This window comes from Heterodontus francisci, chromosome 2, assembly GCF_036365525.1.
Source record: "Heterodontus francisci isolate sHetFra1 chromosome 2, sHetFra1.hap1, whole genome shotgun sequence".
In the NCBI taxonomy this organism is placed as follows: Eukaryota; Metazoa; Chordata; class Chondrichthyes; order Heterodontiformes; family Heterodontidae; genus Heterodontus; species Heterodontus francisci.
Window position 1 is genome coordinate 174,284,113 of NC_090372.1, and position 20,309 is coordinate 174,304,421.

The window sequence follows — 20,309 nt, forward strand, 5'->3', positions numbered from 1 at the left end:
GAAAGTGGTGGTAACAAATGTGCATAGAAGGGAAATTTCTGGGGACCCAGGCACCTTCCCGCCCCTCACCCTGCCACCATTTACATGTGACAAATATGGAAGGAGAGACCAGTGTAGGACCTAGTGGGGCTGGCAGGAGGGAAATACAACACAGGTAGTGAGATGGCAGATTTTCCCTCATTCTCCAATTTTGGACAGGATAGTAGAAGAAAATCCTGGCATTGAGCTCTACTGTTCAGGCTATGTATGTCAGAATTTGATTAGCTTTTTTAAACAGCACAATGTTTCGATATTGAAAGTGATGAGGACACTTGTTTCTAAATCTCCCGTAATAATTCAGGCTCATTAATTTTGTACTTGTGACCTTTATATTTTTGAGCACTGCATAAAACATTTCATTTTTCAGTGTTAAATTCCATTTGTAGTTTGACAGTTGCTGAGTTGGTCTAAATCCTATTCCAAATCCTTTGCTACACCCTCTGTCTCTACTGTTCTCTCTGTTTTAATGCTGTCAGTAAATGTGACAGCTAACTTTTAGTTTCAATAATCCTAAAAAATGAGTTATTAACTTGATTGATTTAAATGAACTAATTTATATTTTCCAAGGTCAGGATGTGAGTAGGATTGTCAAATTTTACGTTTAAAGTAACCCTTATTGCTCTACGCACTTGACAGAAACAAATTGTATTATGGTTCTCAGAGAGCCCTACCTGAGAATGCCTTCCTTAGATTTCCTTTTGTGCACTACTGCGGGATGTCTGTACAGAAGGATATCAAGAGTAGGCATCTGAAAGCAATGGTAAGTGCCTCTCAGTGCTATTCTTAAAGCATTTTATTTAAAAATTGTCCCAGAATCAAAAGATGAGTTGCCATGGAAACAGTACAGTTTCTGGTTGACAGCATGTATTCCGGGAATTGGTATGTTCATTCTCTCCAGAGGTCAGAAAATGGCACTCCTGAGCGCTGCGACAATTTGTAGCAACGAACAAGGGGGAATTTTTTGCCTTCTATAAAAAATAGCGTCTGTGTGCACTTGTGTATGTGGACATGATTAACAGAATCACCATCATATATAGATTTGTGAGCATATCAGGGTTTGGAGCAGAGAAGGAGATGAGGGGAGGGCAGGGGTTGGCAAGACATAACCAGTATCAAAAAAGACTGTTGGGGCATGGTTCCTCTGTTCCTTCCCCTGGTAGGTTTTGGCAAGTCACTCAAGATTCTCTCACTTGTTTCTTAGAGGAGATTGACCCTGTCAAGCAATTGTCAGTAACAATAACTTTGAAGTCAGCATCCATAATAGTTAGTCCAGTTTCATCTAAGTCCACTATTATTTTGCAACAAGCATCTCATCTGCCTCTTCATGGTCACTGCTGTAACTGATAAAAATGATTCAACAAAATTTAATTTTTTTGTTTTGATAGTGTAATTGCCACATAATAGCACTATGAATAATTAAATTAATCAATGTGTAGGACACTATATAGTTCGAATAAACTTCAGTTATCTTCAGTATTGTGAATTAAATACTAACTCACCCATCAATTGGATTATGTATATGAACCACGGAATAAAGTGAAAAAAAACAGCTTTTATTCCTCCAACAACTGTTGAATTGTACCTAATCTCAGATCTCCGATCTCAAAGTTACTGGCTTATATAGAAAATCTGGCCATCAATACCAATGAATGAGGGTCATGTACACTTGTGGGATAATTACACAGGTAAGACCCCTTGGGATATGTACTACATTAAAGTCAGTATATAAGTGTTGTTGGTTGGACTTCAGTATAGGGCATGAGAGTCTGCCGCATAGTCTCACTTAGGTTCGGATCTGTACTCTAGACGTAACAGGAATGAGTGAGTCAACAACAAATAATGTGTAAAACAGATATTTATTGAGCAATTATTAAGTAATTATTATATAATTATTAATGATAAAAAAGGAAAGATAATTTTATTGAAAAGAAAGGAAGGAAAAGAGTATAGAAAGACAAAAAATCTTATTTTGCACTGCTATAAGCCCAAATTAGTCTGTTTGCAACAGTTCCCTAAAATGGTACAGTGTTCCCCTTGGTACATACACCACCAAGTCTCCGGAGAACCTTGCATGGGGGTGGACTCTCCGGTCAGTCACTCTGTCAACGACACTTCCTTCGTAGTCTTCAGTGCTTTACTAGTGCTTGATTCCGGCTGCAACCCCGAATGTTGGATGCTGTGTCCCTTTAAGTCCAATTTCTGGCTCCATGCCAGCTTTCTGAGGCCTCCATCAGGCGTTCTCAAAACAAGAGTCTGACACCATGAGTCCTTATCAAATTCTTCTTACAGGCACTACGCGACCATTCAGACTGTTGACACATTCTTTGATGGTGTCTCTCACCTGGCATAACTTAGGTTATACTGTCCATCAATTAAACTCCATCTTCTGATACCACACCATAGTGGACCATCCCATGTGCAATGTTGTCCGTTGTCCTAGCTTGTAGTTCAAGGGTCATCGAATACCATAAGAACTGACTTCTGTTTAAACAATGAGAAAGCAACTGTTATTTTCAAGAAGAGAAAAACAGTAGTTTTGACAAAACAACAGCTGTGCATGGCCGGGCCTGACCATCATGAAAACAAAAAGTAAAAGTTTTTGGAGAAAAACAAGTTCATACTATTAATTGCCAATTGATTACATAATTGATTAATTACTTGACTTAATCAGAGTACAATCACACTTAGTTTTAAATCAATGTCTACGAAGTAACCTTTAAAAATTCACTCCAGGTTTAATACAGGTTTTTTTTTAAGTTAAAAGCAAAGCAAAAGCAAGGCAGAAGTAAAATGAAAAACAGAAAAAAAGTACAAAAGGTAGTGTCAGCAGGCCTCAGGCCTACAACAGCAAAACATAATCCTTCCATTCAACACTCCAATTGTTTATTGTTTTACTGCATCCTTTAATGCCTTCTGCCGAGATATTGTATTTGTTATTCGTTCTAACCCTGTATTTATCTTTCACCACTTTAATGAATGTTCTTGTCTTAGCTTCTCCCAAATCCATTCCCATCTTTCTCAAAAGTCCATGTTTGATTCCCTCCAATCAAGTTTCCATCCCTGCCACAGTTCGAAAAAAGCTCTTATGAAAATCACAGATGAGATCCTATGTGACTGTGACAAAGGTAAACTTTCCCCCCTCGTCCTTCTCGACCAGCCTGCAGCCTTTGACGTGGTTGATTACACCATCCTCCTCCAACGCCTCTCCACTGTCGTGCAGCTGGGTGGGACTGCTCTTATCTGTTTCCATTCCTATCTCTCTAATCGTAGTCAGAGAATCACTTGCAATGGCTTCTCTTCCTGCTCCCGCATTGTTACCTCTGGTGTCCCTCAAGGATCAATCCTTGGCAACCTCCTATTTCCCGTTTACATGCTGCCCCTCGGCGACATCATCCGAAAGCACAGCGTTCGTTTCACATGCATGCTAATGACACTAAGCTCTACCTCACCACTACTTCTCTCAACTCCTCCACTGTTGCTAAATTATCAAGCAGCTTATCCAACATCCAGTACTGGATGAGCATAAATTTTCTCCAATTAAATATTGGGAAGACTGAAGCCATTGTTTTCAGTCCCTGCACCAAACAGTGTTCTGTAGCTACTGACTCCATTCCTCTCCTTGACAACAATTTGAGAATAAGCCAGTTTGTTCAAAACCTTGGTGTTACATTTGACTCTGAGATGAGCTTCCAACTCATATTCGTGCCATCACAAATTTCCACCTCGATAACATCACCCAACTTCGCCCCTGTCTCAGCTCATCTGCTGCTGAAACCCTCATTCATGCCTTCATTACCTCGCAACTTGACTATTCCAATATAATAAAAGCAAAATACTGCAGATGATGGAAATCTGAAATAAAAACAAAAAGTCCTGGAAATACTCAGCAGGTCTGGCAGCATCGGTGGAGAGAGAAGCAGAGTTAACATTTCAGCTCAGTGACCTGTCATCAGAACTGGCAAAGGTTACAAAAGAATGAAGTTTTAAGTAGATGAAGGGGAGGGGGTAGGGAAGAGAACAAAGGTGAAGCTGTTTGATAGGACAGAGGGCAGGAGAAATGAAATAACAAAGCTGTCCTGGGACAAAGGCAAAGAGTGTGTTAATGCTTGAAGTGAAAGACAAAGCATTAGTCCAGAGAGAGTGTTGAATAGCAGAGTAATGAGCAGCTCTGACTACCTGAAAAACAGGCACATGGTTAAAAAATAAAGCATAAAAACAGGCCAGTGATGCTCTGCAGTTTTTGAACTCAATGTTCAGTCCGCAAGGCTGTAGAATACCTAATCGAAAGATCAGGTGCTGCTCCTCGAGCTTGTGTTGTTGTTCACTGGAACACTGGAGCAGGTGAAAGACAGAAATGTTTGCATGAAAGCAGAGGGAGTGCTGAAATGGCAAGCAACCAGAAGCTCGGGGTCATGTTTTCAGACTAAGCGGAGGTGTTCCGCAAAATGGTTAGCCAGTCTGCGTTTGGTCTCCCCAATCTAGAGGAGATCACATTGTGAGCAGCAAATACAGTATACTAAATTGAAAGAAGTACAAGTAAATCGCTGCTTCACCTGAAAGGAGTGTTAGGGGCCTTGAATAATGAGGAGAGAGGAGGTAAAGGGGCAGGCATTACACCTCCTGTGATTGCACGGGAAGGTGCCGTGGGAAGGGGATGAGGTGTCGGGGGTAATGGAGGAATGGACCAGGATGTCACAGAGTAAACAATCCCTTTGGAATGCTGACAGGGGAGGGGAGGGGAAGATGCGTTTGGTGGTGGCATTACGCTGGAGGTGGCAGAAATGGCGGACTATCAAAGAACAAAGTACAAAGAAAATTACTGCACAGGAACAGGCCCTTCGCCCCTCCAAGCCTGCGCCGATCCAGATCCTCTATCTAAACATGTCGCCTATTTTCTAAGAGTCTGTATCTCTTTGCTTCCTGCCCATTCATGTATCTGTCTAGATACATCTTAAAAGACGCTATCATGCCCGCGTCTACCACCTCCGCTGGTAATGCGTTCCAGGCACCCACCACCCTCTGCGTAAAGAACTTTCCATGCATATCCCCCCTAAACTTTTCCCCTCTCACTTTGAACTCGTAACCCCTAGTAATTGAATCCCCCACTCTGGGAAAAAGCTTCTTGCTATCCACCCTGTCTATACCTCTCATGATTTTGTACACCTCAATCAGGTCCCCCCTCAACCTCCGTCTTTCTAATGAAAATAATCCTAATCTACTCAACCTCTATTCATAGCTAGCGCCCTCCATACCAGGCAACATCCTGGTGAATCTCCTCTGCACCCTCTCCAAAGCATCTACATCCTTTTGGTAATGTGGCGACCAGAACTGCACGCAGTATTCCAAATGTGGCCGAACCAAAGTCTTATACAACTGTAACACGACCTGCCAACCCTTGTACTCAATACCCCGTCCGATGAAGGAAAGCATGCCGTATGCCTTCTTGACCACTCTATTGACCTGCGTTGCCACCTTCAGTGAACAATGGACCTGAACACCCAAATCTCTCTGTACATCAATTTTCCCCAGGACTTTTCCATTTACTGTATAGTTCACTCTTGAATTGGATCTTCCAAAATGCATCACCTCGCATTTGCCCTGATTGAACTCCATCTGCCATTTCTCTGCCCAACTCTCCAATCTATCTATATTCTGCTGTATTCTCTGACAGTCCCCTTCACATTCCTTTGGATGTGGAGGCTGGTGGGGTGGAAAGTGAGGACAAGGGGAACCCTGTCGCGGTTCTGGGAGGGAGGGGAAGGGGTGAGGGTAGAGGTGCGGGAAATGGGCCGGACACCGTTGAGGGCCCTGTCAACCACAGTGAGGGGGAATCAAGGTTGACTATTCCAATGCCCTCTGTCTGGTCTCCCACATTATACTCTCCGTAAGCTTGATGTTAATTCCAAAACTCTGCTGCCTTTGTCTTAACTCCTATCACCCCTGTGTTTGCTGAGCACACACACTGGCTGCTGGTCAAGCAACGCCTTGATTTTAAAATTCTCATCCTTGTTTTCAAATCCCTCCATGGCTTCGCCCCTTCCTATCTCTGTAATCTCCTCCAGCCTCACAACCTTCCAAGATATCTGCGCTCCTCTAACTCTGGCCTCTTGTGCACCCTGACTTCAATCACTCAACCATTGGTGGACACGCCTTCAGTTGCCTAGGCCCCAAGCTCTGGAATATCCACCCGACACCTCTCCGCCTCTCCACCTCAGCTTCCTCCTTTAAGACACTCCTTAAAACCTATCTTTTTGACCAAACTTTTGATCCTCTGACTTAATATCTCCTTTTGCAGCTCGGTGTCATACTTGGTTTTATAATGCTCCTGAAAAGTGTCTTGGGACGTATTATCACTTTAAAGTGCTATATAAATATAAGTTACTGTTGTTGTTGTAGCTTCTCAACCTTTAAAGGTGACAATCTTACCCATGCTCCTTAGCTTGGGTAAAAACGCTTTATACCTAGAGTACTTTCAGCTTTGAAATGAACAAGGATAAGAAGTACTGTACTGTCAATGTGAACTATAAGCTCCTTAGCATAGCTCAAAATACTTTGTGAAGCTGATTTAGATATACACATTGCTTCTGACATCAATATCAGAAGGGTACCATTGGTGCTAGCTCTGTGACAACATCAACTTGCATTTATCCAGCACTTTTGATGTGCCACTGTTAGTTTTGGATTATTACCATATGTCTTCCAAGGTTGTATTTTAGATTATTGAGTTATTTTTCTTTCTTCATGCGCAGTGCTTTTAGTTCCATGGCAGTATTAGGATTTATAATACATATATCTTAAGAATTTTATCATGACTGAATTAACTAAGTGAATTAGGTTCTCCTCCAAATAATGACTAATTGGTCGTCTGATAATAAAACAAATACTGCTGTATTAAACATACATCACATTTTTAAAACCAGCAGAATGAACTTTGCCACACCAAGTGCAGACTTTTTCTCGGGACTAATTTAGCTATAAAATGACAACACTCAAAAACAGAGGTCTTCATATTAACCCCCGATTGACAGAAGGAGAAGGTCGATGAATGCGTAGAATGCAATCTCAATCTTGTGCGTATGTGGCTGCCGCTATTGTTATGGTGCTGGATTTTGGGCTGTCCAAGAGTCCTGCCATAGAGTGGTGGAATACCTATTAACATGTTTAAATAGGGCTCCTACAGTGTAATTGGGAGCCCAACTTGAAGTTAACTGATGCAGGATTGGATTCCCAAGGGTTGGGAAACTCAGCAGTGAAACAGAGGCCAGAGGCTGGATGTACCAGACCTTCAAGGAAGTCTTGGCCTCCCCCAGCTCTGATCGGCAGCCTCCCCCTAGTCCTCCCGATTGCCGGCCTCCACCCCTCCTGATCTCCGACCTCCCCCAATTCCCAATTTCCTCCTTTCCAGATTCTGACCTCCCACTCCCACCTCCTGATTGCCAGAACTGTCCTCAAGAGTGTTTTCTCCTGCCCGGTGACCAGGCCATTAAGTTCATCCATGTCCATTGCTGGGTTCTTTGGATGCTTTCAGCATCACCTGCATCTCCTTGCCTCCCTGTAAATATCGAGGCCACACTGTCCCTAATGAGGATGTCCAATTGCTCCCCACAAACACATAGACAGTTATATACTGTGATATTCAGGTTCAGTTCTTGATATTTTGCGCCTACTTTGCCTAGCCTGTGAGCAGGCAAGGTACACCCAAAGTGTATTGCCTCTCTCCAGGCCTGAACTTGGTGGATCATGACGTGTGGACAGCTGGATGCACTCCTGAGAGGCCTGAAACTATGCTGGCGACCACAGCCTTCAAACTGCTATTGTAGATCAATGGCAAAGCTGCAGAAATGAGCAAAAAGGCCTCCTTTGCTTTGCTGTTTGGCTCCCTCAGGCCTTCTGGTCTGCAAGGCCTAAGACCAGCTCATTCTGGTATCCCTGAAAATGAACGAAGAAATTTAGACAGGAGAGCTTGAGCAATCCCATCTCTCTTCCTTTCCATGGCCCTGCTCATTGGCACCAGGCCAACCTGTCTTTTTGGGTAAACCTGGAGAATCTTAGGGTAACATTGCATCGGATACCATTGCCTTTTTCTTCCCTGTTGTGTGGGAGACTGAGCCTTCTTGTTGTGCTCTCAGAGGAATATCAGGGCGAATAAAAGTTTCTGCAGCTACCAGACAATTTGACTTCAATTTTACAATTGTAACATCAGTTATAACCCATTCACTTTAATGGGGTTACCATTTGCATTATAATTTAGGCCTTTCTATCAAGTGTATATCTAAGTTTAATGTGCTGCAATGAATTTCACGCATCATTTATAGTTGAACTAAATGGTTTGTGTGTTCGAAGATCAAAATCATATTAGGAAAGGCTCTGTTTGAAGTCCTCGTTAATACCCACTAATCCTTGACACAGCTCCATGGTGTTCAGATCTCAGTGCTGCTGCCTGCTTGCTTTGGACTTTAGGGATTAGTTAATAGCTCCTCCCTCCAAGAGCTCATCAAGATTCTTGTACAGTAATGAACCAAGAATAGCTGGACAATTTTCCTGGGGCTTTTTGTAATTATTTATGATACAGATTTAGCATCTAAAATATGTAAGTGATTATTTTCATTTCTATAACTCTTACAAAAATAAAAATTTACTGTTCTGTGGTAACAATTTGCTAGTCTAACTGTATTGTAAATTATAGCTTTACATTGGCATTGAGGTAAATTGTTTATTTGGACAGTATTAACCATAGGCTTATTATAGATGCATTTTAAAACAGTGTTTTCTTTTACTAAAAATCATCTTAATAAGTAAAAAAGTATTGATTCCTTTGGCAATAATTTCAGTTGGAGAATCTTTGCACTGTTGTTTAAATATTTTTCAAATTATATGGCACTCACGTTTCAATAGCCACTGATTATTGACTAGCTTTGTACTTTTTTTATTCTTTCATGGGATGTGGGTGTCTCTGGCAAAGCCAGCATTTGTTGTCCATCCCTAATTGCCCCTTAACAACTGAGTGGCTTGCTAAGCCATTTCAGAGGGCAGTTAAGAGTCAACCACATGGCTGTGGGTCATGTCAATGCTATGCTCTCAGGATCTGCGTTCAGATAGAATTATATAGTATCTATAGCACAGAAACAGGCCATTCCACCCAACTGGCCTATACCGGTGTTTATACTCCTCCTGAGTCTCCTCTCATTCTGATTACATCTTCTAATCTTGTCCCATATCCTACTCTTTCTTTCTTTCTCCCTCATGTATACACCAAACCCCACCCCCATCCTTAACTTTCTTTTTATTCATTCATGGGATGCAGGCATCACTGGCTAGGCCAGCATTTATTGCCCACTTATTGCCACTTGTCATTTATTAACTGTGTATGCTTCAACCAGTCCATGTTCTCACTCTCCTCTGTGTTATGAAATTCCTCTTAAAATTCCTCTTTATTTGATCTGTTAGTGCCTATTATATGTATGCCCCTTTGTGCTGTTTCTTGTCCTTGTTATTTTTCTTTGCTGAAGACCTTTACATTTTTCATGAGGGCCTCAGAAATATGCAACTGATCTGACATAAAATCACTCTAACCCTGATCTTTTGTTCCTAATGCTAGCCTTATATTATCAAAGATGGAAGTGGATAGTGTGAGAAACCATACATGTTGCTGCCTACAAGTAAGCAGCTAGTTAATACTGCTCAAATGGGTGCAGTGAACAATTACACGTTAATAGAAGAGGAAGGTGCACTGATATGCCACTACTTTGAATTATTAATGTTGGTGATTTTAAATTACATTCTGAGTCTGTACTGTATAAACATTGAATTACATTCCATGTATGATGTGTTGCCATGTATAAACATTAAATTACATTCCCAGTATCATGTGTTGCAGCGCACACAATCAATGAAGTACTTTTGGAAGTGTTGTCATTGTTGTAATATAGGACAATGGTTTTCAAACTAGGGTCTGCAGAAGTACATAGACTTTCCAGGGGGTCTATGAAATAATGTCTTATCTGAAAAATGATACTATCAACAGTGCAGCAAGGGAGTATTAGCCTGGATTACGGGCTCAAATATTTTGAGTGGGTCTTGAGCCCATGACCTTCTGACTCAGAGATGTGAGTGCTACCAACTGAATCAAGGCTGACACCTTGCTAGTGAGTGAATTAGGTGGGATAATTATAACTAACGAACAAATATGGAAATATTTGATGGAATTTAAAGTGTCAGGGCACCCATCCCTAATTACATGTATCCTAGAATACTGAAGAAAATCAGAGACAAAAGCAGAGGTTCTAGCGATAATCTTTCAAACATACTTGAATATGGAAGTTCTGCCAAAGAACTAGAGAGTTGCCAATGTAATATCTCTGTTCAGTAAGACAAAATGGGATGAAAAGACTAACTCTATGCAAGACAAGCCAATATAATTAACAACAACTTATATTTATAGAGAATCTTTAACATAGGAAAATATCCCAAGGAGCTTTACAGGAATGTAATCAGACAAAAATTGAAACAGTGCCAAAAAAACAGATATTAGATAAAAAGGTTGATCAACGAGATCAGTTTTAAGGAGGGACTTAAAGGAGGAGAGAGATGGAGAAATTTAGGTAGGGAACACCAAATTTTAGGGCCTAGGCAGCTGAAGGCATGGTTGCCAACGGTGGGGTGAAGGGAATGGGGGAAAAAACAAAAGACCAGAGTTGGAGGAAGGAAAAGTTTCAAGAAGGTTATCGAGCTGGAGTAGGTTACAGAAATATGGAGGGGTGAGGTCCTGAAGGGATTCCCAAGATGGGAATTTACAATTGGAGGCCTTGGAGGACTGGGAGCCAATGTAGATCAAATGTACAGAGTGAAGGGATGGTGCGATTTAGGATATGAGGCATTGAGTTTGGGATGAGTTGAGTTTATGGAGCATGGAGAATGGAAGGCTAGACAGGAGATTATTGGAATAGTTCAGAGGTAACAAAGGCATGGATGAGGATTTAAGCAACAGTAGCGCTGAGATAGGGATTCTGACAGGCAACATTTTGGAGGTGGAAGGAGACAGTCTTCATGATGGGGAGGAAGTTTGCAAGGACAGAAGATTGAATGGTGTTTCTTTTTGAGGAGAGGGTTGACAACAGCAGTTTTGGAAGGGAGAGGGACAGTACCTGAGGAGATGGAAATATTTACAATGTCAGTTAGGATGGGGCCAGGAAGGGATGTTGTGTGGTTTGCACTTGTTGTTGAAGGTGAAAATCGAGAAGCAAGGGGAGAGGGGTTTACAGAGACAATTCATAGTAGACAAAAGAAGCCAGGAATTATCTTTGCATTTGAGGATGATCCTGGAGTGGAAATGGTTTTGGCTGAAAAGTGTAAGGGCTGATTGTGTTTGATGTGGTCCAAACAGATCTGGAGATGGATTCTTAACCGAGTTGTGTACCTGATACATTTAAGTTTGTACCCCTTGGACTTGAGGGAGCCGCACTGGAGGAACAATGGAAGAAAGTAAAGCTTTTAATGGGAACTAGGACATCAAAGGTGGAGCTGAGGGAGTGATTAAACTTATCAACACCTGAAGAAGTATCATAGCGAATGACCAAAGGATAGATATTTGAACATTTGAAAGTACAGTGGAAAATGACTTTGGAGAGAATTTTTCAGAGGCAAATGTGGAGGGATGTAAGTTGGAAGGGAGGAGGGGGTCATGTTTCATGAGGAACAAAAGGAAGTGATCAGAGACTGAGACAATGGGAGTAGAGAGGGTCATGAGATGGTAAGGTGGAGGGGATAAGGATATGCAATATGGATTTGTAAAAGGCAGCTTATGTCTGACAAATAGAATAGTTCTTCAAAGAAATAATGAAGTGTACTGATAAAGAAAATGCAGTGGAAATGGATGTGGATGTAGATATTGAAAGATATTTAATAAGATGCCACATCGAAGGATTGTTGATGCGATTAATGGTTTTAAAAGCAATGTGATAGCATGGTTAGGAGCTTAGATGAGGAATAGAAAACAGAGAATATTGGTTAATGGATGTTTTTCAGACTGGTTGGATATAAACAAAAGTGTCTCCAGGGGTTAGTGTTAAGACTATTTGTCTTCTAAATATATATAAATGTTCTAGACTCCGTTACAAGAGGTACAAGATTAACATTTTCAGACAGTACAGAAATAGGAAGCTTGTTTAATTATGACAAAGATTATAAGTTATTTAAGAAGGACATATCTAGGTTAGTAGATTGGGCAGATGGACGTTGGATGAAGATTAATGCCAAGAAATGTGAGTTAATACATTTTAGGAGGAATAAAAAGGCCCATCATCACTGCTGAGTTGATGGATAGAATTTTAGTAGTAATTAAAGGGAGAGAAGATATACACTAAAGGTAAAGCTTTAAAATGAGAAGAGGAACAGGGAAACTTAAGCATTTAAAATGCATAAATCTTTAAAAGTGGGAGTATAAATTGATAAAGTTATGAAAAAGTGCATGTGATCCTGGATTGAATAAATAGGGCCATGAAATGTAAAAGCAAAGAGATAATGGCAAACCTTTACTGAGCAATGGACAGGCCAAAATTAGACTATTATGTCCAGTTTTGGGCACCATACGCTAGGAAAAATGTTAAGGTCATGGGGAGAGTACAAGACATTTGCAATGATGATATCAGGGATGATAGGCTTTAGTTATTAAGAAAGATCAGAAAAATTGTTTTCCTTTAGTGTAGTGAAGGTTTATGAGCGATTTTGATAAGAAAAATCAAGAAAATCCAGGTCCACAGATCAGTCAGTGAAAGCTGCAGGGCACAAATTTAAGATTATAACCCGGAGAGGGTTGCTATGACGTGATGTGTCCTACTAAAAACTGCGTGGAAGTAGAACCCCAACTAGCTTGTAAAAGGAAAGTGGAAAAGAAAAAAAGTTAAAGCAATGGGACTAGGTGGAGAGATCTTAAAGAGGCATCTTTGGCCATGGTCTCCTTTTGCTCTGTAAAATGCTTAATAATATATAAATAGTGAGTACATGTACCACTCCTTACAGTTTTTCTCCTGGGTTTAGTTAAAGGTGGAGCCTTTTAAAGAAGTACTAGGGAAACTAAATGCTGTAGTAGCAAAGTGATAGGGTCTGAAAAGTTTTTGCAAAAAGTAAACCTGATTCTATTAATTGGCAAATTCTAAGAATCAAAGCAAAGAATGGAAAATTCCTGCTGTTGCCCATATGTGAGGGAGACTGCTACAGAGTCCAAGTTGAGCTGTGGGCCTTGTAGTAAATTCTATCACTAGATCATGCACAATTTCATTTTTGATAATTATATGATGAGGAGGTAAATTTCCATTCACTGCACTGTTCAATGCTGCAATTGAGTTCCAGCAATTCTGCAGTTTACACAGCAAATGTCCATAGATTGCTCGTGATATGTTGAAAATCAACAACAAGTCACATTTTCTTTCTGGGATTCGCAAGTTAAGCAGAGATTCTAGAGTGTGATTATTTTGAGATCTTGCAGACAGGTTAAAGAATTACCAAGGTTAAAGTAGGTGAAGTGGTTGAATATACGAAAATGAGATAAATTTCAATGTGTTCAGCACAACACCAATAATCCACACAGGAACAGAATAGATAGGCACCCGAATGTTCCACTGACAGCCCAACTCAAACAGATGGACACATCATTTATATAGTAATTTGAGGACATGTTCTTTCTACACAATTTCCCACCATTCTGGTGTGTAGAATGTCAGATCTAAATCACAACAACATTAAACAATGTCCAGGGTTGCTAGGCAACAGTAGTTTTACAGGGACTCATGGAAAAGACACAGTTTTGTTAAGGTATGTGTATTTTAGCCATTTCAGCCATTTCAACCATTCTGTTTTTTTCCCTCGCTGGCACTTAGCTATATCATGAAAAAATACCCATAACATAAATCAAGGGCAAGATTACTTTGTCTTCATTTCTAAGAAGAGATCCGAACAACTGGGAATCACGTCATCCCCATAAAGCATTGCATTATTAAGGTCTATGAAAGACGTTTTCATCTAAAAGTCCTGAAAATTATCAACCTGTGGAATATATTTTAAGGAGATTTTAACCTTTTATGGACTGACGTTATCCTTGTTCTTTTCTAAGTTAGTTACTGTAATGGGGTGAGCCTGCAACTCAGCCTGTTAGACAGTGCATACAATCGTAGAATAGTACAGCACAGTAGGAGTCCATTTGGCCCAACAAGTCTCTGCTAGCTCATTTGAAGAGCAATGCAGTTGGGTCCCACTCGCCGGCTCTTTCCCTATATCCCTGCAAATACTTCTCCTTCAAGCATCTGTGGAAAATGCAGCACATACCCTGTGGTTTTAACTCCATTCATTATAATGGGCAGAAAGTATTTCCTGATTATGTGCTGTTGTCATTGAGAGCCTCTGATTGCCGGATCCCCAATGTATCTTGCTGTCCTTCATTGTCTCTGTATTATTCCACCAATAAGTAAACCTGATTCTAGCTTTGCCCTTGTACTCATTTGTCTGATGGAATGGTAAATTCTACCTTTACAACAACACTTCAAAAGTAATTCATTGGCTATAAAATTCTTTGAGATGTCCTGAGTCATGAATGGTACGATGTCAATGCAAGTCTTTCTTGCATCCCTTGTCTTCTCTTGTGTGCCACAACCAGGGGGTCATTATTAATTCCATTTCATGCTATCCCACTCTCAACACAGATCAGGACACAGGTATCATATCATAGGAATCTTTGCTGGCTTATGGGAACTGCCCTTTTGTCATGAGCACAAAGCTGTTTGGAGAAAGCCTGACCTGGCCTGGCCTTCTGTAAATATTATACACAAGATGACAGGAGGAGGATAGAATGCTCATTTAAATCACATTACCTTTTGAATTTCTATCCAAGATTGTTGTGTTGGGTCAAAACAAGATTTTATTTGTTGGATCTGAATGTTAACTTGCGCTTAATGCATTTTATTTATTATTTCTTTTCCATTGTTTGTTAGGAGATCGCTGTTAGGGATGTTCCCGTTAACTGGAAAAACGATCATCTTTGACAGCTTCCCTGATCCCTCAGATACGTGGGAGATTATTGAAACCATTGGAAAAGGGACATATGGCAAAGTCTTCAAAGTATTAAACAAAAAAAATGACAGCAAGGCTGCAGTTAAGATTCTGGACCCAATCCATGTGAGTAAATGTTTGCGGTGTGCTGTTTTCTTTACATCTTACTCAAGCCTTTTCAAATGTAATTGGGCAAAGCATTATCCGTATCACTTTGTATCCTTGTGTAATGACTGATCAAAAACATATAAAGTAGCTAAAACAAGCAGGAAAGAGCAGAGTGCTGATGATAGCTTGATTGTCTTTTGGATTTACTGCCTGTGCTGTTCCTGAGTCTTAACAAAAGAACAAAACCTTCCGATCAACCTGCTCACAGCCAGATATCACATTATTCCTTTTCATTCCACTTCTCCAGAGCCTGCCTTGATTGAAGCCATTTTAGCATTTATTTTCATTTGTTTCAGTCATTCTCTGACATAATGATTTGGCATTGATTTATGGATAATACTGCCCAAAATAAGACAATAAAAGAAGTGCTCAATGCAAAAGTGATTCACATTGGGATTGAAATGACAATTTTTATTTTATTGAGAAACCTATATGAAAGACCAATACAGAACACCACCAGCCATGAAAAAGGTAAAGAAGACCATAAGATAAATTAAGAACACTGTAGGTAGTTTGTGTTTAAAAGCATCCAGATTGTAGGAAGAAGGGAATGCTGAGGGAGGTGAAGTGTACCACAGTATTGAGGCCTTTGGAAAGAAAAAGTTGGAGTAGGACGTGATGCAACGGGTATTGATTTTAACACATGATGGATGGAGAGAGGAGGATGGCATATGTGCACAATTACAAAATTTGAGCATTTTGCAACATTCTAAAAGACCTGTATTCCTGTAAGTTTCGTGATGCACTCCACCAGATTACCACCCAGGCAGTGAAAAAAAGACTTGCATTGATATAGCATCTTTCACAACCTCAGGATGCCCCAAAGCACCTTGCAGCCAATTAAGTACATTTTTAGAAGTGTAGTTCCTGTTGTAATGGGGCAGCCAGTTTGCGCACCGCAAGCTTCCACCAACAGCAATGTGCTAATGAGTAGATAATCTGTTTTCATGATGTCAATTGAGGGTTAATCGTTAGTCACGACACCAGGGATAGCTCCCCTGCTCTTCTTCAAAAATAGTTCTGTGGGATCTTTTACACCTGCCTTGGTTCAACATCTCATCTGAAAGACATTACCACTGACCCTGCAGCAGTTCCTCAGTACTGCATTAGAGCATCAGCTTTGAATTTTTGTGCTCAGGTCTGTGGAGTGGGACTTAAAGGTGAGAGGGCTACCACCTGAGCCACGGCTGACACAAAGCTGAAAAATTACCTCCTAAGCATCTTAAAGACGTCTGGAGGAACAAAACAGCAATCAAAGAACATTGGAGGATTAATAAAATAAGGAAAGATAAAGAAGAATAGAGAGAGCAGGAGCTGGGAGATGAGAGGTGAGAGAAGGATTGGCCATCAAATGAAAGGCATGTTCTTGTTATAGTTGGCTGTTTGAGGGAATGTGCAAAGAGCAGGTGCTGATTAACTTAAAGAGAGTCCTCTGGAGTGTATTAATGAGTACAGGAGATTTACAACAGTAATAAAATTACCTTAAATAATCAGTAACAAATCTTCAATTACTGCTTTCATTCGGAGTAATTTGGCACCATCAACTATAAATAGGCAAACTGATGTCAGGTTAATGCTACACCCTGCAGACAAGACTTATTTAAGACTCTTGTGCTTCAATATTCTTCCTCCTGCCAGAACTATGGAGGGTAGGGGGGGACTTGCACTGCTCATACAACACTGCCAAAACGCCATCTCATCGTCCCTAGGCCAACCTTACTTCATGTGCAGGGAGGTATATAATGGTATTTATGCTCCTGAGTGGCTTATTGCTACTGGGAGGGCAGAAAATGCTGTGCAGCGGCAGTGTGTATAAAAAATCACAGCTAACTAAAGGGCAATGCTCATTACAAGATTCAGTAACACCGGGGTGGGTTTGAGATCATCTGAATAACCTGCTTTGGAGAGGTGGGTCAGTGATCTTAATATGTTAACGAAGCTGCGTTCCTCAGATTTTTATACCCATTTAAATTTAATGGCTGCAAGCTGGTTTTCCCAGGGCTCTAGAAACCCAGCAGCTGAGGGGAAGTAGGAGCTACCAGCAGGTAAGTACTTTTCCAGCACTGCCTGCTGTCCAGGTGCTTCCCCCAGCACCACTCCACCCCCAAGTGGATATGATGTGACCTCCCTGTTGAACCAATCTCTCCCCATCCCTTGGCATCTGATCTCACCACCCCCCCCCCCCCCCCCACCACCCCCCCAACCCCCACGATCTCTCCCTCTCTCACTTTCATGCTCCAATCCCCTGGCACTGCGCACCACTGACTTCTAATCTCTTCAATTACCAGGGACCATCTGCAGCAATCCCCAGTTACTGTCTGTACTGCAAGCTTTCCTGCCTGGCAGTCAGCCAGCGTCTCAATCTGACCTGCTGTCAGGTGGGAAACAGAGTAACAAAATTCTCATAAAGTCCTGTCATTAAATTCAGCCAAACTGCCTACTTCCTGGAGTGTCCAGTTTTCCCAGCCACTGACACACGCTGCCACTCCCTCCCTGCCTTCCTGTAAATGTCAGAGCCATGGTTTGTGCTGAAGAACTGCCAAAAAATCTAGTGGCAGCAGTTAGTGATGGGCAAGGGGTTACCAGTCTTGTTTCAATTAGGCAACATGGGCCTCAGGGGTCCCTCGCTATAAGATCTCACATTGTTATTGTAAATCTCTGGAAGAAACATGGCAGTACCTTCTGGATTGCTGCTGTTAATTGAACCTTTATTATCGACTCCCTCTAGTGGCACACTGCACATGCTACACCAAGTATGTACAATGACCTCAAATGAATAATATGCTGCATATCAAATGAACAATAAAGGAACAATACACTACATCCCTCCCTTTCATTGTAAATGAGAGCTTCAATGGTTTGTTTACATGGTTCTGTTTGGACATTACTTCAGTTAGTAACATAATGGAACACAGGAAGTAGGAGCAGGAGTAAGCCTTTGGCCCATCGAGCCTGCTCTGCCGTTCAAACAGATCATGACTGATCATCTACCTCTAAGCCATTTTCCCCACTATCCACATATCCCTTGATGCCATTAGTATCCAGAAATATATCGATTTCTGTCTCAAACATGCTCAATGATTGAGCTTCCACAGCCCTCTGTGGTAGAGAATTCCAAAGATTCACCAGCCTCCGAGTGAAGAAATTCCTCCTCATCTCAGTCTTAAATGGCCTGCCCTTTAGTCTGAGACTGTGTCCCCTAGTTCTAGACTCACCAGCCAGGGAAAGCATCCGATCTACATCCACCCTGTCACGCCCTGTAAGAATTTTGTAAGTTTCAATGAGATCACCTCTCATTCTTTGAAACTCTAGAGAATACAGGCCCAGTTTCCTCAATCTCTCTTCATAAAATAATCCCACCATCCCAGGAATCAGTCTGGTGAACCTCTGCTGCACTCCCCCTATGGCAAGTATATTCTTCCTTAGATAAGGAGAACAAAACTGTACACAATACTCCAGGTGCGGTCTTACCAAGACTCTATGCAATTGCAGCAAGATATCTTTACTCCAGTACTCAAATCCCCTTGCAGTGAAGGCCAACATACCATTTGCCTTCCTAATTGCTTGCTGCACCTGCATTCTAGCTTTTAGTGACTCATGAATAAGGACACCCAGGTCCCTTTGGGCATCAACACTTCTCAGCCTCTCACCATTTAAGGAATACTCTGCCTTTCCGTTTTTTTTCTACCAAAGTGGATTACCTCACACTTATTCACATTATATTCCATCTGCCATGTTATTGCCCTTTCACTTAGCCTGTCCAAGTCCCCTTGAGGCCTCCTTGCATCCTCCTCACACTTACATTCCCACCTAGTTTTGTGTCATCAGCAAATTTAGAAATATTACATTTGGTCCCCACATCCAAATCATTTATATAGATTGTGAACAGCTGTGGCCCAAGCACTGATCCTTCTGGTACCCCACTAGTCACAGCCTGCGATCCTGAGAATGTCCCATTTATTCTACTCTCTGCTTTCTGTCTGTTAACCAATTCTCAATCCATTGCAGTATATTACCCCCAATCCCATGTGCTCTAATTTTGTTTACTAACCTCCTGTGTGTGACCCCATGAAGAGCCTTCTGAAAATCCAAATACAGCACATCCACTGGTTCTCCTTTATCTATGTTACAAATAACATCCTCAAAAAACTCCAACAGGTTTGTCAAACATGATTTCTCTTTCATAAATCCATGTTGACTCTGCCCAATCAAATCATTATTTTCCAAGGGTCCAGTTTCACATCCTTTATAATAGATTCTAACATATTACCTACTACTGATGTCAAACTAACAGGCCTGTAGTTCTCTGTTTTCTCTCTCCCTCCCATCTTAAACAGTAGGGTTACATTTGTTACTTTCCAGTCTGCAGGAACCCTTCCAAAATCTACAAAATTTTGAAAGATAACCACCAATGCATCCACTATCTCTACAGCCACCTCCTTCAACACTCTGGGATGTAGCTCATCTGGTCCAGGGATTAATCAACTTTCAATCCAGTTAATTTTTCAAGTACGGCCTCTTTATTGATACTACATTCTCTCAGTTCCACATTTTTACAAGTCCATTGGTTCCTTAATATTTTTGGGACATTTTCTGTATCTTCCGCAGTGAAGACAGACACAAAATAATTGTTTAGTAGTCTCTGCCATTTCCCTATTCTCCACCACAAATTTTCCTGTCTCCGCCTGTAATGGACCCACATTTGTCCATGCTAATCGTTTCCTTTTCACATACCTCAAGAAGTTTATACAGTCTGCCTTTATGTTTATAGGTAGCTTGCATTCATATTCTCTTTTCCCTTTCTTTATCAGTTTCCTGGTCCCCCTTTGCTGGATTCCAAATTGCTCCCAATCCTCAGGCCTACCACTTTTCCTGACGACCTTTGAAGGCACTTCCTTTGATCTAATGCAATCTTTAACTTCTATTGTTAGCCACGGCTGATTCACCTTTCCTGTTGGGTTTTTATGTCTTGGAGGAATGTACATTTGTTGTAAACCGTGTAATACTTCTTTAAATACTAGCCATTGCCTGTCTACTGTCAAATATTTTAATGTATTTTCCCA

At 41.1% G+C, this 20,309-nt stretch overlaps 1 protein-coding gene across 1 annotated transcript in view; it reads left to right on the forward strand.

The window, feature by feature from the left end:
- Positions 1-759: 759 nt before the first annotated feature.
- The window catches only part of LOC137380111 (myosin-IIIa-like), a 178,240-nt gene continuing 158,690 nt past the window's right edge, over positions 760-20,309 (forward strand). The window contains exons 1-2 of the mRNA XM_068051773.1: positions 760-799; positions 15,021-15,204. Coding sequence (XP_067907874.1) covers positions 15,037-15,204 — 168 coding nt within the window. The 5' untranslated portion in view covers positions 760-799; positions 15,021-15,036. The remainder of the gene's footprint in view (positions 800-15,020; positions 15,205-20,309) is intronic.